At 43.8% G+C, this 17,373-nt stretch overlaps 1 protein-coding gene across 2 annotated transcripts in view; it reads right to left on the bottom strand.

Annotated features, from left to right (window-relative positions):
• Positions 1-17,373, bottom strand: part of LOC126174859 (cationic amino acid transporter 2) — a 384,534-nt gene that overhangs the window by 31,937 nt on the left and 335,224 nt on the right. For both annotated transcript variants that reach the window (XM_049921256.1, XM_049921258.1), the window contains exons 9-10: positions 12,813-12,910; positions 11,330-11,469 (exon numbers count right to left, since the gene is read on the bottom strand). In XM_049921256.1, coding sequence (XP_049777213.1) covers positions 11,330-11,469; positions 12,813-12,910 — 238 coding nt within the window. The remainder of the gene's footprint in view (positions 1-11,329; positions 11,470-12,812; positions 12,911-17,373) is intronic.

Genomic DNA, 17,373 nt, shown 5'->3' with positions numbered 1-17,373 from the left:
ATCCAAATGGCATGGGCTGTGAAGCAGTCATTGACTAAAGCACATCATGTTGGGCAGCATATTCAGTAATGGGTGGTCCATCTGTTTCTTGGCTGCAGTTTAATGGTGGCAATTCATGCAGACGGACAGCTTGTTAGTTGTCTTGCCCATGTAGGAAGTGTCACAGTGACTGAAGATTAGTTTGTAGATCATATGGATGTTTTCCCATGCAGCCTTGCCTTTGATGGGGGTTAGAGATGCCTATGAGAAAATTGGAGTAGGTGGTAGTGGGATGATGTATGGGACAGGATTTGCAGCTAGGTGTACCGTAAGGATACGAGAGGTGAGGCAATAGGGTGGGAGTTAGAGTGGAGTAGAGATGGACAAGCATATTGTATAGGTGTAGTGGGCAGCAGACACCACTGCTGCACAGGTGGGGAGTGTAGTGTTAAGGGCATGAAGATATTCCTCATTTCAGGGCACAAAGAGGGTGGATAATGTGCTTCAATTACTTTAGTCCTGAGTTGTACTGAGTCATGAGTAGGGTGCACCTTTGTGGCTGGACAGCACTTATGTGGGAGGTGGTAGGTGTTTGGAGAGAGAACATATGGGATATTTAGTTTTGTACAAGGTTGGGAGGGCAATTTCAGCTTGTGAAGACCTCAGCGAGACCCTTGGCATATTTGGAGAAGAACTGCTCATCCCTATAGAAGTGATGACCATGGATGGCTAGGTTCTGTGAAAGGGGATTCCTGGTATGGAATGAATGGCAGCTATCTCCCTAACCAAAAGCTTCAAGATGCTGTTGTTCACTGAAAGTTATATTTAACCAGTGAAGCTCACTTCGCCTGTTTTGAGGAAACATGTTTTGTCCAGTGTCAAGGAAAGGCAAACACAAAAGTGTATGGGACTATTAATCATCAACAGTTCAATTGTATGATGAATGATGGTAGCTCTTAGAGAAATGGCAGCAAGGAATAGGAAAGGACACCAGTTGTTCTCAGTGTGTATGCCTGGTGGCCTCATTCAACAAATTTAAGAGGATATTCTTCTTCTCTCTCTCTCTCTCTCTCTCTCTCTCTCTCTCTCTTTTTTTTTTTTTTTTTTTTTTTTTTTTTTTATTTAGGGTGCAAAACTGCTGTGGTCATTAGCGCCCGGTCTGTGACTTAGGAAAAGGTAAAAAACGAATACGGAAACCAGCAGCAATGGAAACGAAACTCAAAAAATTGGAGAAACTAAAAGCAGAAGGAAAGCTTAAAAAACCAGTACAGAAAGGGGTTGATTGTCCCCAAAAAGAGCTTCAAATGACTGACGTCATCTCACTGGCACTAATAAACTCAAGAATGCAATCGGCTGAGCACGTGACATCTGCTAAAATGGATGATATATCAGGCAACAGCTGTAGAAGGGCGCGTAACGGAGTAAAATAGGGGCACTCAAGTAAAAGGTGTCTCACCGTCCACAGCTGAGAGCAGTGGGGACAGAGTGGGGGAGGATCGCCGCTTAAAACATGTCGATGGCTAAAAAGATTGGTTGGTTGGTTTGGGGGATGAAAGGGACCAGACTGCTACGGTCATCGGTCCCTTTTTCCAAGTACAAATAACACCCACAGAGAATAAAAACGAGGAACAGAATAGATCACAGACGATACAGAACAAGAGAAACTGAGACAAAGACAAGACAAAACGAACTAAAACCACACAGAGTGTGACAGTGGTTGGCCGACCATAGAAATAAAAAAGGAAACCACTTAGAAACACAGTAAAAAATCAGTTTAAAATCATAGGCCAAAGGCCAGAATCGACACAAAACAATAAAATAAAACAGAAACACTCAGATTAAATGATAAAATCCCCCTGCCCGAATAAAACGTAAAACTAAGTCAGCCATAGTGGAGTCGTCTGTTAAAAGGGCAGGGAGCGTATCAGGCAGCGCAAATGTCTGCCTGACCACAGCTAAAAGGGGGCAGGCCATCAAAATGTGGGCCACTGTCAAAGCTGCCCCACATCGACATAGAGGAGGGTCCTCCCGGCGCAGTAAATAACTGTGTGTCAGCCAGGAGTGGCCAATGCGGAGCCGGCAAAGAACTACTGAGTCCCTGCGAGTGGCTCGCAGGGATGACCGCCACACAGCCGTCGTCTCCTTGACATCACGGAGTTTATTGCGCGTTGTCAGTTCGCGCCATTCATCATCCCATAGTGCCAAGATTTTGCGGCGGAAGACTGCCCGCAAATCAGTCTCTGGGAGGCCAACGTCCAGAGATGGCTTACTGGTGGCCTCTTTCGCCAGGCGGTCAACATGTTTGTTACCCGGGATACCGACATGACCGGGGGTCCACACAAAGACCACAGAGCGGCCGCAACGGGCAAGAGTATGCAGAGACTCTTGGATAGCCATCACCAGACAAGAACGAGGGAAACACTGGTCGAGAGCTCGTAAACCGCTCAGGGAATTGCTACAGATAACGAAGGACTCACCTGAGCAGGAGCGGATATACTCTAGGGCACGAGAGATGACGACCAGCTCAGCAGTGTAAATGCTGCAGCCATCCTGCAAGGAACGTTGTTCGGAACGGTCCCCTAGAGTGAGCGCATACCCGACACGACCAGCAACCATCGAACCGTCAGTGTAAACAATGCCAGAGCCCTGATACGTGGCCAGGATGGAATAAAAGTGGCAGCGGAAGGCCTCTGGAGGGACTGAGTCCTTCGGGCCCTGTGTCAAGTTGAGCCGAAGGCAAGGGCGACGAACACACCATGGGGGTGTATGCAAAGTAGCCCGGAAAGGAAGTGGAACAGTGAAAACCTGAAGCCCAGAGAGAAGCTCTTTGACACGGACCTCTATTGTACAACCAGACCGGGGCCGACGTTCTGGCAGACGGACGACCGATCGCGGGAACAGGAGACGATAGTTTGGATGCCCGGGCGAGCTTAGACCATGGGCAGCATAAGCGGCCAGCAAACGTTGGTGCCGGAACCGCAGTGGAGGTACACCTGCCTCCACTAGTACGCTGTCCACAGGGCTGGTGCGGAAAGCACCAGTGGCAAGGCCTATCGCGCTGTGGAGAATTGGGTCCAGCACCCGTAACGCAGATGGGGATGCTGAGCCATAAGCCAGGCTCCCATAATCCAGACAGGACTGGATTAACGCCTGGTAGAGCCGCAACAGGGTAGATCGGTCGGCGCCCCAGCGGGTGTGGCTCAAACATCGCAGAGCATTGAGATGCCGCCAACACGTCTGTTTAAGCTGCCAGATATGAGGCAGCCAAGTCAACCGGGCATCAAAAACCACCCCCAAAAACCTGTGGGTCTCCACCACAGCACGGAGTTCGTTGGCAAGATAAAGCCGCGGCTCAGGACGGACTGTTCGGCGCCGGCAGAAATGCTTAACGCGGGTCTTGGCTGCCGAAAACTGAAACCCATGCGCTACAGCCCAAGACTGCGCCTTACAGATAGCGCCCTGTAGCTGACATTCAACAGCTGCAAGGCCAGTAGAGCTGTAGTAAAGGCAGAAGTCGTCAGCATACAGGGAAGCGGAGACAGAATTTCCCACGGCCGCAGCAAGCCCATTAATGGCTATTAAAAACAGACAGACACTTAAAACAGAACCCTGTGGCAACCGTTCTCCTGGACGTGGGAGGAACTATACGAGGCCGCGACTTGCACGCGGAAGGTACAACACGACAGAAAATTGCGGATAAAAATCGGCAGAGGACCCCGAAGACCCCATCCATGAAGCGTAGAAAGGATGTGATGACGCCATGTCGTATCGTACGCCTTCCGCATGTCAAAAAAGACAGCGACCAGGTGCTGACCAGAATCTGACAGTGGATGCCATCTGGCCCAGGAGCGGTATCAGGGCAAGCAGCTAGGGCACTGCGAAATTCCCACTCACTGAATGGAGCATTGTAAGATTCTGGGTGGTTGGTGCAAAACGAAAGGCTCCGACGTTCCATCCGCTCTTTAATGGAGCGGAAGGCCTGGGGGTAATTCGCAGAAGCGGAACTCATAGCAAAATGCTCTGCTAAGCAATTTGCAATGACGTCGGAGTCAGTACAAACTGCACCATTCAGTGAGAGCGCAGGGACGCTGGCAGGGGTCCGATAGCCATAGACGCGTCGAATCTTGGCCCAGACCTGCGAAGGAGTGACATGGAGGCCAATGGTGGACACATACCACCCCCAGCACTCCTTCTTGCCTTGGCGGATAAGGAGGCGGGCCCGCGCACGCAGCCGTTTGAAGGCGATAAGGTGGTCTATGGAGGGATGTCGCTTGTGACGCTGGAGTGCCCGCCAGCGATCTTTAATCACTTCAGCGATCTCAGGCAACCACCAAGGCACAGCCTTCCGCCGAGGGGACCCAGAAGAACGGGGAATGGCAGATTCAGCGGCAGTAATGATGCCGGTGGTGACCGATTGAACCACCGCATCAATGTCATCAGTAGAGAGAGGCTCAAAAGCGGCAGTGGAGGAGAACAAGTCCCAGTCAGCGTTATTCATAGCCCATCTGCTAGGGCGCCCAGAAGAGTGACGCTGTGGTAGTGACAAAAAGAGCGGAAAGTGGTCACTACCACACAGGTCGTCATGCACACTCCATTGGACAGACGGTAAGAGGCTATGGCTACAAATGGAAAGGTCAATGGCGGAGTAGGTGCCATGCGCCACACTGGAGTGTGTGAAGGCACCATCATTTAACAGTGAGAGATCGAGCTGCGACAATAAATGCTCAATGACGGCGCCTCGACCTGTTGCCACTGACCCACCCCACAGAGGGTGATGGGCGTTGAAGTCGCCCAATAGCAAGAAAGGTGGCGGCAATTGGGCTACCAGTGCAGCCAGGACATGCTGCGAGACCTCACCATCCGGTGGAAGGTAAAGACTGCAAACGGTAACAGCCTGTGGCGTCCACACCCGAACAGCGACAGCCTCTAAAGGTGTTTGGAGAGGGGCAGACTCACTGTGCAGAGTGTGAAGGACATATATGCAGACGCCACCAGACACCCTTTCATAAGCCGCCCGGTTCTTATAATAACCCCAATAGCCACGGAGGGCGGGGGTTCGCATTGACGGAAACCAAGTTTCCTGCAGAGCAATGCAAAGGAAAGGATGAAGGCTGATAAGCTGGCGGAGCTCAGCTAGATGGTGGAAGAAACCGCTGCAGTTCCACTGGAGGATGGTATTGTCTATGGCGGAGAAAGGCCTGACGGGACTGGGAAGGCAGATTACGCCGCTGGGTCACCTGCTGCCGCCGATTGAGCACCCGTGCTAGTGCTATCCATGGCGTCTGAGGGACTGGCGAGATCGAGGTCCTCAGCGGACGCCAGGATCTCCACCTCGTCCTCAGACACAGAGCTGGAAGGTGGCGGTGGGGTGGCTGCCACCGCGAATTTCTTGGGCTTAGAGCTCTTCTTCTTGGATTTCTCACGCTGCTCCTTGGGTTTAACTGGCTGGGAGGGCTTCACCGATTCAGTCTCCGGGACTGAGGAGGATCGTGAAGCCCTGCGACCAGCTGATTGGGGGCACTTACGCCACTGTCGGTCGTCAGCCTTCCCACTGGTGGAAACCTGGGAAGGGAGGGACCGAAGGGACCCCTTGCAAGCATGAGAAGCCGAAGAAGTTGGACACTTCTCTGGCTTAGAAGCAGGGACGGACGTCCCTGATGGGGGGGATGGTGTTGCCCCTGAGGTAGGTGGCGCAGGAGCAACCCAGTGGGTAGAGCCCCCCACTGGCAAGGGGGCAGGAGGAGTTATACCACTCAGCGATCCGGCCGAAAGTCGCGAAACTGATGGGGCGAGCACAGGTGTTGTAGCAGCGGCGTAGGATGATGTCATTCTCACGGGATGTAATCGGTCGTATTTCCTTTTGGCCTCAGTATAAGTCAGTCGGTCCAGGGTCTTATATTCCATGATTTTGCGTTCTTTCTGGAAGATTCTGCAGTCTGGCGAGCAAGGTGAATGGTGCTCCCCACAGTTGACACAGATGGGAGGCGGGGCACATGGAGTATCGGGATGAGACGGGCGTCTGCAATCTCGACATGTGAGGCTGGAAGTGCAGCGGGAAGACATATGGCCGAACTTCCAGCACTTGAAGCACCGCATCGGGGGAGGAATATAGGGCCTGACGTCACATCGGTAGACCATCACCTTGACCTTTTCCGGTAAAGTATCACCCTCGAAGGCCAAGATGAAGGCACCGGTAGCTATCTGATTTTCTTCGAACCCCGATGAATGTGCCGGACGAAATGTACACCCCTGCGCTCTAAGTTGGCGCGCAGCTCGTCATCAGACTGCAAAAGAAGGTCCTTATGGTAAATAACTCCCTGGACCATATTTAAACTCTTATGCGGTGTGATCGTAACAGCAACATCCCCCAACTTGTCACAAGCAAGCAACCATCGTGACTGGGCAGAGGATGCCGTTTGGATCAGGACCGATCCAGAGCGCATTTTTGACAAGCCCTCCACCTCCCCAAACTTGTCCTCTAAATGCTCGATGAAGAACTGAGGCTTTGTGGAGAGAAAAAGACTCCCCATCAGCTCTCGTACAAACTAAGAATCGGGGTGAATAACTATTACCTCCATCCTGAGACTTACGCTCCTCCCACGACGTGGCCAGAGAGGGGGACGTTTTCGGATTGTACTTTTCAGCATTAAATTGAGCCCGAGAACGCTTAGAGACTGCTGGCGGCTGGCCGCCAGCGAGAGATGATGTACCACGCTTCATTGCGGGTCATCCGCCCTGATGCCACCTACTCCGACCAAGGGCCCTCCCCACGGGTGCCACCCAGCCGCAGCAATAGCCACCTGGCAGGATGGCCATTGCCGGGAGTCCCAATGCCCCAGGGGGATGGGCATCTACTCCTTGGCATACGTGGGGAGTTAACAGCGCAGGCATCAGCAGAGCGATCCCTGTGTTGTCAGGGGGCTACAACCAACAGGGTACATGGCGGCCCCACCACAACCGACTGGATCTTAGGTGCAAAAATGTCCAAGGTCGTTGTCGCAGTTAAAAGCAAAACTGCAGAATGCAGTGTGGTAATCGCACCCAGGGATGTATCCTCGCCCAAGAGATGGAAAACGAGCGGGACACCATTGCAACAACGAAAAAGCCGGCTAAAGGTCTCAATGCACGACGGATACAGTGCACCATGTAAGGCGCCCTTCCCCAATTGGCTCGCTCTTCGGAATAATTTAGAAATATGGAGGTCAAACCCGAGAGGGGACCATCACATAAGGCCGAAACATGTGAGACTCCTTTTAGTCGCCTCTTACGACAGGCAGGAATACCGCGGGCCTATTCGAACCCCCGAACCCGAAGGGGGGGCTAAAAAGACAGTGCCCTATCCGGAGTCTAGTTAGAGGATATTCTCGAAGTCATGTGGGAACAGGGTGCAACCAACTGTAGATTGTGGTACATGTTGGAACAAATAATGCCTGTTGTCTCAGCTACAAGGTGATATGTAAATCATTCCAGCAACTGGCAGAGAATGTTTAGAAGTCCAGCCTTGATGCATGAAGTTTCAATGAAGCTCACAATTTGCATCATTGCTCCCAGAACAGATCATGGCACCTTGGTTCCGAGTCACATGGAAGGACTGAACCAGAGACTTCAAAGGTTCTGTGACAGGCTAGACTGTGATTTCCTGGACTTACACCATAGGGTTGAGGATTTTAGGGTTCCCCTAAATAAGTTAGGTGTGCACTGCACATTAGAGCCTACCCAGGTAGCTGAATGTGTGTCGGGTACACACAAGGCAACTCTCCATCCAATCCAGATAACAAAAGCTGTAGAAAACCCAGAAGTATCAGTGAAAATTGAAAGAAATGCCTCCCACAGGTGAGTGTATTGAAATCCTTGTGGTTAATTACCAAAGCATTTGCAATTAAGTGCCAGAGTCCAAAGCACTCCTGAAAAGCCGTGAAGCTCATATGAAGAGCTGGTTGAAACATGAAATTGATAGAACTGAGATTTCTGTGGAAAACTAAACTGTAAATCAAAAGGATAGTCCAGTGGGAAATGGAGGTAGTATATTTGTCACAGTAGAAAAGACACTCAAATTCACCAAGATAGAAATTGAAGTTGAATGTGAGATTGTTTTGGCAAGATGGATCAGGGATGAGCATAAAATGGTGATTGGATCTTTTTATCATCCACCAGACTCATCTTATGATGTAACTGAAAGCTTTGGAGAAAACCTCAGTTTGACTGTACATAAGTTAACCAATCTTACTGTAATCCAACAATCAACTGGGAAAATTAGTTCTGGTAGTGATGTGTGTGATAATGTATCCTGTGAAAGATTGCAAAATGCCAAATGGGTTTTCTGGTTTTGATTCCTGGCTGATGCACATTTTTGAACAAAGATGCATATTCTACATTCATTTCCCTGTAGCATCAAATACATAAAAATAGAAAAAAAAAAAAAAAAATAAAGCAGATAATCTGTAGCATTCATGACTGGCAATCGCTGGTTGATATCTCATTTCAGTCATTATTTTTTCATTCAATAACAATACCTACTTCATTTGCAGATAAAATCCATCAAATATATGGGAATTAACATATACCTAATTGTCTTGTTCCATATATTTGATGAATTTTATATTTCAGTGACATAGGTATTCTAACTAGATGAAAAATAACAACAATGTCAAAATAAGATTCGAACCAGCAATAACCAGTTTCTAATACTACCAATGTTTTTAAATCCATGTTTCTGTATTTTACACTTCACAGAAATGCACTTAGACCATGCACCTTTGTTGAAAAACTTGCATCAACTGGGAATCAAACCTGGTCCACCCACATGGCAGACAAGCACTCTACCTCAGAACCATGTAGCCCATCTAATAAATGGTTGTAGTTTTAGTGAATAAAACATTCTCAAGAAGCTTTCAAGTTTAATTTCTCAAGAATTTTTTAGAGTTGTGCCTTACTTCTTTGGCAATTTCATATCTGAGCTCTGAACTTCATGTACCACAAATATAAAAAATTACAAAAATTCAATTGCCATGTGGTCCCCTTGTCCATGCCAAGAAAATTAATAAGGCTTTCCTTAGAATCAGCAGCAAATTTCACTGTTTTGTTACAAACATCATTATACACAGAAAAAGTAGCACTTTTCACCAGTCTATTGATATTTATATTCTTTACAATAATTATTGTATGTTCAAAATTCATGTCTGTCTTCTTGAGTAAAAATCTAATACATCTGTATTTAAGTGTTTAATAGCAAGATCTTGCTATCTGTTAAAAAGAATTGACTTAATTACAACAGTGAGACATCATTTGCCTTATGCTAAAAACATGTTCTCTTACTTTTCAATTTTATTCCGTGTATTTTAAACAGAGCTGCCATGGCATGCCAAACTTCACATGGGCAGCATGTGCGGACCATGGGTGGGTCCAAGCCCAGCCTATCACTTTGCCTTTGCTTGGTCCTTCTCAGAGGTACCCAAAACAGTGCAACATCAATTTTGCATTGCAATGTGGCATTTTGGGGTCAGCACAACTCTCTGAGTTCAGCAGAATCACAGTGTCAGCACTGTTTACCCTTCACTACTTGTTGGTGGTATTAAGGGTGTTCACAGGTCCAATGGCTGTTTGCACAAAATGAATCAGTCTAGCAATGTATCATCACAATCATTTAAAATGACTGGGAATGACAGAAGACAGGGATGAGACTTCTCAAATCGCTTAAGTGATGAGTACTGCTTATTTGCTATGAGAAGACATTATGATACCATGCAGAAAGAATTTAAACTTTTAGATGACAATGAATGGGCAAAAATTTACAATGATCAACAGACGGTATTCATTGTTCTGTACATCAAGAAGCACTTTGTGCTAAATTTTCAGGCATGGAGCACTTTTAAGAAATTAGCAGTACAAATAGTAAAATTTCTGAAATCACACCCCTTATTCAATTCTCAGTTGCAACAGTTTTCAATGGAAATGAACAAACAGTATGGAGACTTCGTATATTACTACAAAGTATGTTGGTTAAGTCAAGGGGCATGCCTGGAATGATTTTATAATTTACATCTTCTATTGTTGAATTTACGAAGGAAAACGGAATGCAGGAACGAAAATTTGAACCAGAATGGACTGCAGACTATGTATTTGAAATGGATTTGACTGCACACTACCCACAGAAACACAATGTAAGGTTCCTTCTTTCTTATCTAATGGAATGCAAGTAAAAAGAAAATATATTTGTAGAGGGATATGCCGGCCAGGCTGGCCGAGTGGTTCTAGGTGCTACAGTCTGGAACCACACAACTGCTACGGTCACAGGTTCAAATCCTGTCATGGGCATGGACGTGTGTGATGTCCTTAGGTTAGTTAGGTTTAGAGCCATTTTTTTGTAGAGGGATACATTCTGACAAAAACAATCCAGTTCCCTGAGCTCACTGGCATTAAAAAAAAAAGTTTGAAGAATGAAGAATTCATTGTGGTGTTTCAAGAATTACAGTGATAGTTTTATAAAGGTTTTGAGGACACTGTCATTCTTACATCTATTTTCAAGGTGTTTTTGAGACAATTGAATGTACCCTGTGCATATCCAGATTTAACTTATTACCTGCAAGGTAATTCGAGTTTTAATTACAAATATTTTTACATTAAAACAGTCCAGTATGTCTGCAATGTTTTTCTCAGGTAGATTTTCCCGATCTCCAAAATGTGGTTGCTCAAGTGCTGCATTATTTTGATCAATGTATTTTTGTTTATGACCTTTTTTTATTATGAAACTAAATAAGTTACAATTACATGGCAATTTGAATGCAAAACTCTGTGAAATGCTCCATGCCTGTCTGTATGTCGATAATTTCTACCAGATAAAAATTATGTTATGTCTTCAGAGTGCCAGAAATAATTAATTTATATTGAACACCCGTTGCTTGTGATCTATGCTGTTAACAAATGTCAACTATATGATCTGATTGTATGCAGTATGACTCCACCCCCATTTAAAGGCAGTGCATTCACTGATGTCCCCTTCCCCTTCTCACACTAAGATAGTATCATGTGACAGTGGGGGAAATGTGCCAGCTAGATTGAGTGCCTTGGCACTTGGGCCTGGGCATGCAATTGAGCACAACATAGGGAGACAGTGTGTGTGTGTGTGTGTGTGTGTGTGTGTGAGTGTGTGTGTGTGTGTGTGTGTGTCTTTTGGTGAGTTGTCTCCATTATCCCCAATGCCCTAATCACTGACGAAGTATTAAAATTAAAGAAAAGTGTACTCATGTGTTAAGCAGGATTAGGACAGTTTCAATGACTAGGTTTTATTTCTCTTATGACTACATACTTTTTTGCAATGTTGTCAACATATAACATTGGACAAAACACTTACCAGCAAAAATACCTGAGACCACTGTTGCCAGAACAGGTGTCTGTGAGCGTGGATGTACTTTAGCAAGGAACTGGAAGAGTAAGCCATCACTGGCCATAGCATACAAAATTCTTGGCAAAGGGAACATGGCACCAAGAAGACTGCAAAAGTTTCAATTGTTCACATTAACAACTTTCTGTACATACACTGTTTCATCAGTGCCACTTTTGTGGCCATTTGTGAGAATGTTACACAATAACCAAAAATGAACCACATTAAATAAAAAAAAGACATATATTAAACGAGATCACAAATTTTACTGCAAAAAAGAAAAAGTACATGACTGTTATACGTCACTCTACAGAAACATTCATTTAAATTATCATCATCATCATCATCATCATCATCATCATCATCATCATCATTATTATTATTATTATTAAATCAGAGTGCTCAGCATTAAAAACTATAAATACACACAATCAACAGTGATAAAATAAATCTTGTGTCCTAAACATTGTTCATAAAGAGATTGAATACAAACAAGCATTAGAAATCTCCTCTTCAGTGACTAAGTTGAAGTATGAAGTATGCAATGGACAAGGCAGAGCTGATAAGAACACATTTGTAGTGCAGTTTGCAGTTACCCAGCATTAAAATTTAGTATGGAAAATTTGTTACAAAGGTCAAGCTATGATTTTATTTATTTTTCCCAATGTTGTTATTGCTCTCTTGAAATAATTTACTTATTTTAATGAAATTACCTCAGATCTTACTCCATAGAATAACTGGAAATACAAAATTTACTAAATTTGGTCTGCTAATTGTTCTAAGTTGAAGATGTCATGAACTGACTACATTTTAGTATGTAATCCATTGGGTATAAGGAAAATTCATTCCACTTTTATTTAACTAACAAACATAAACATCTGGTTATGGTACTTTTGGATAGCTTTTAGTTGTTTGAAACAGCATAATACAGGTTATGGAGAAAAGATTGATAGCAACTGAGATTGACTGGATTCTGACACACAACTTAGTGCTCAAGTTTGCATCTGACCATAATCTGACAGTGGCTATTTTGTACAAGTGGACATTTCTTTCAAGGTCATATTGATAAATAAATTGGAGGCAGTAAAATGGTTACATGATATTTTTACTCTTACAACTATTCCTGCTTCTGATGGGGTACAACATGTCAATGGCATGTCTAGAACAAGATGTAATGGATTGATGGATGCATGGAAAAAGACATTTGTGTCTGGGTCTTTCACAGGAATATGGTCCAGAGGCAAGAGGTAAGCTACTCCCACAGGAATCATAGGAATCATCCCTGATGCCCTTCCCTTGCTCAGAGAGAGAGAGAGAGAGAGAGAGAGAGAGAGAGAGAGAGAGAGAGAGTTTTTAAAACAGTTAGTGGTTGTCTTTCCTCATACTGTGCTTTTTACCTCTACCATAATTTTCCATTATCATGTGATTGTTACTGCAAGGTGGATCCACTTACCTAGTGCATAGAGCAAAGACAGCTCCACTAGTCACAATCCACATAATTGCTGGCCATCCAACTTGGTTGAACACATATGGCAGAGGGGCATGTGGATCCTAATCAGAGCAACAATTCACATTATGCACAATTTTCTCAGACAAAAAAAGGAATATGTCTGCAACCAGTATTTACTAAGAGAACAATGAGGGTCATTCAGTAAGTCCTTAGGAAGTCCAACAGATAGCACTCATAGCATCAAAACAGTTTTCTGGTAGTAAGTGATATCTGTCAGTAGAAGGGAGGTGAAGTCACAGCTGTATCCATCATGTGGTTTCATCGTCTCAGTCGACTGAAGCAACAAGCTCACATTTATTTTCCAACATGGGAAAAGGTGAATTTCAAGTGGGATTAAAAACTTCTATTTAAAAGACTGGACACCAAAAAATATCAAAGCTGAGTTGGGTGAAGTTCACAGTATGTCTATCCCTGTGTTTGCAGCTGTTTGCAACTGAGTAAATGAGTTTAAATGTGACTGTACATCCACAAAATACAAACAGCATTCAGAACATCCAGTGGAAGTGACCATCCCCAAAATGATTGACAAAATCCATGATAAGGTTTTGAGTTATCGAGGAATTGAAGTTCATGAAATAGTTGAAGCCACATGCATATCACACGATACAGTGTATCCAATTTTGCACAAAAAATTGAATAAAAAAATTTCTGCATGATGGATGCCACATTTGCTCTCAGTGAGGAATAAATGCAACTGAATGGTTGATGCTGAGGTGGTTTTGGCATTTTCCCAGTGAAATCCTACCGTATTTATGTGTCAAAAATGAACTGTGGGCAAAATATGGATACACTGCTACACTCCAGAGACTAAGGAACAATCAAAACAGTAGGTTTTCAAAGGCATATGGGCTCCAAAGACTGCAAAGATGCTGAGATGATGGTCACAGTTTTTTGTGGTGTGCAAGGAATCATCTACACCAGTTACTTGAAACATGAACAAACATCTAGTATCATTTGTACTTCATCACAATTTACGGGGTGAATAAAGAAATACAAATACAATAAATGGGGAGTGTTGCGTGTTGTTATTGGACCAGTTAAATGAAGAAATCAAGAAAAAACATCCTCATTTGAAAAAGAAAAAGATCTTCTTCCATTATGAAAATGCAGTTTTGATAGCCATAATTATGGAATTAAAGTTTGAATTGTTGCAATATCCACCACATTCACCAGATTTGGCCCTCCAGTGATCTTTTTCCAAACTTTAAAAAATGGCTCAGTGGATGGTTCACATCAAATTGTGTCATCACCCAAGCAGATGTACATTTTACAGTCCTCCTGAATTCATACTTTTCGGATGGTTTAAAATAGTTGGAGCAATGATTCAAAAAGTATATTAATTTAGAGGAGATTGTAATGAAAAATAAATTATTTTCTCAAAGTAATTTGTTTTACTTCTATCTGTTTCTAAGGTCTTCTTGTATGACCCTCATACAAAAAAGTAAGGAGGATGCATAAAAATATCTAAATTTGTTAGTAACGGAGTGTAAATAATATGAACACACTAAAAAATGCCATTACTGGATATGAAGAAAAGAGAATTATAGATGACAAAATGCAAGGAGCCCAAGCTAATGGAGACAATCAAACAGAATAAGTCATGTATACAGCTACAGATGAGAAAATTGATATTTAGACAACAGCACTAAAATGTGATACACGAAAGGAATAAAAATCAAACAAATAATGTACATAGTAGTTAACAAAAGTTTCTGATACAGATAGTGTTTTAGATGTTATTGTATTATATGCCTACTTTCATTATAAAACATTGTCCAACTTTTCTAGGTAATAAGGAAAGTCAAAGTAAACTTAGTTGCCTGGAAAAAAGAGAAGAGTACGTAAGTAGTCAAAATTTTGCACTCGCTACTAACTGTCATATATGCAGGCTCCTGCATATATTTTCCTCAGTGATGGCGTATTACTTCCTGCTTTTATTACTATAGTCCCTGATAAACATCTTGACAACACTAAATGTCCTGCATGCTTGAAGCAGATTTATTTTATGTTTTCCCTGAGTGACACAACTATTCTCCCCTGAAGTCTAAAACTTTTTTTTATCCTCACCTTCTATTTTATGCATCAGAAGAAATTTAAGATTGCAAAACAAGACAGCCATATATTATTTCACAATATTCTGTCACTGTCAGTTTATGTGAGTACACACACACACACACACACACACACACACACACACACACACACACAAGCACAAAATATCTGTATTACTCTCAACCTCCCTCACTCCCATACCCCTTCTTTCCCTTTTCTCTATTTCTTCCATCTGGTGATAGTTATAGTTTAGACAGATATTTTCAACTATTTTAAAAATTGTTCCAAACATGAGTAAAGCTTTACCTAGTCCATGAACAGATTTCCAATGTCACACATTAGCCATTCATTTTAAAAAGTGTCACTTCTCTTTCCAGTACTATCCTGGGCTGAAATATAACAACCTACTTGTTCTCCTTGGCTGATAGTTTTTAGCGGGTGGACCGCTAAAGCACTGTGTTCACTTGCCACCACCAAAACTGTGTTCATTAGACCTTCTCATCCTGTGACCCTATCAACCCTCCAGCCTCTATTACAACCACAGTGCTAGAAGGATATACTGCATCATATGCCCTTGTGAGACCAGAGCTGCAGACCAACCAATGTGCACTTGCTGTTCAGCCTTTGTCAATATTGGCAAAATTTTCAACAAATTGTCAGTAACGATCATTTATCCATTTCTCGAATTTTATCTGCTGCTTTTACTTCATTATTTATTTCTCTCTTGTTCTGCTCTTTTATATTTATTTTTACAAAGAGCTCAGAGTAACTGAATTAGCTAGTCTCTGTATAAATATACCACCCTAAATCTCTTGTTTCTCCAAATAAGAAACCTGGTTCCAAAAGCTGGTGTTTCTCTCATCTCTTGTCTGCACGTCTGATTGTTGCTGCTTGGTATGTATAAACTTTTTATTTTATCTAAGTAAAGATATTATGAAAAGGAAAGTTGCTACTAACCATATAGCAGAGATGCTGAGTCGCAGATATGCACAAAAAAAGGACTGTGAAAAATAAAGCTTTTGGCCTGTAAGGCCTTCGTCAACAATAGATGACACGCACACCCTTGACTGCAGTCTCAGGCCACTGAAACCACACTGCAAGCAGCAGCACTGGCAACTGGGTGGGGGTATGGAGGAGACTGGGGCAGGGATGGGGAGGGATAGTATGGCAGGGGTGGCGGACAGTGAAGTGCTGTAGGTTAGATGGAGGGCAGGCAAGAGAAGGGGTGGAGGAGGGAAATAACAGAAAAGGAGAGAAAAAGACTGGGTGTTATAGTGGGATGACGGTTGTGTAGTGCTGGAATGGTAACAGGGAAGGGGCTGGATGAGTGTTGACAGCTACTAACAAAGGTTGAGGCCAGGAGTGTTACAGGAACACAGGATTTACTGCAGGGAAAGTTCCCACCTGTGCAATTCAGAAACACTGGTGTTGGTGAGAGGACCAATATGGCACAGGCAGTGAAGCAGTCATTGAAATGAAGGGTGTCATGTTTGGCAGCATGCTCAGCAACAGGGTGGTCCACTTTTTTCTTGGCCACAGTTTGTCGGTGACCATTCATGCAGACAGACAGCTTGTTGGTTGTCATGCCCACATAGAATGAAGCACAGTGGTTGCATCTTAGCTTGCAGATCACATGACTGGTTTCAAAGGTAGCCTTTGATGGGATAGGTGATGTTTGTGACTAGTCTGGAGTAGGTGGTGGTGGGAGGATGTATGGGACAGGTCTTGCATTAGGTCTATTACAGGGATATGGGCCATGAGGTAAGGGCTTGGAAGCAGGGGTTGTGTAAGGATGGTTGAGTATATTGTGTAGGTTCAGTGGATGGCAGAATACCACTGTGGGAGGGGTGGGAAGGATAGTGGGCAGGACATTTTTCGTTTCAGGACACAACAAGAGGTAGTCTAAACTCTGGCAGAGTATGTAATTCAGTTGCTCCAGTCCAAGGTGGTACTGAGTTATGAAGGGTATGCTCTTCTGTGGCTGAATGGTGGGACTTTGGGAGGTGGTGGGAGACTGGAAAGATAAGACAGAGGTTTGTTTTTGTACAAGGTTGTGAGGATAATTATGGTCAGTGAAGGCTTCAGCAAGACCCTCGGTAAATTTTGAGAGTGATCGCTCATCACTGCAGATGTGACGACCATGTGTGGCCAGGCTGTATGGAAGGGACTTCTTGATATGGAACATGTGGCAGCTGTCAAAGTGGAGTTATTGCTGGTGGTTAGTGAGTTTAATATGGACAGAGGTAATCATCTCCATTATATGGTGAGAAGTAACTTTCCTTTTCATAATATTGTTACATTCCACCCCAGATTTTCCATTGTTTGATTTATTTTACGAAAGTGTTTAGGATTTATATTTACCATTGATCTTCGAAGAATGGCCAAGTAATATTCTGAATGAACTGACTGAAAACATTTTTGTTAGTTAACTTCAGTTACAGAATTACTAACA

Source organism: Schistocerca cancellata, chromosome 3 (genome assembly GCF_023864275.1).
Source record: "Schistocerca cancellata isolate TAMUIC-IGC-003103 chromosome 3, iqSchCanc2.1, whole genome shotgun sequence".
In the NCBI taxonomy this organism is placed as follows: domain Eukaryota; kingdom Metazoa; phylum Arthropoda; class Insecta; order Orthoptera; family Acrididae; genus Schistocerca; species Schistocerca cancellata.
This window is presented reverse-complemented; position numbering and strand designations above follow the sequence as displayed.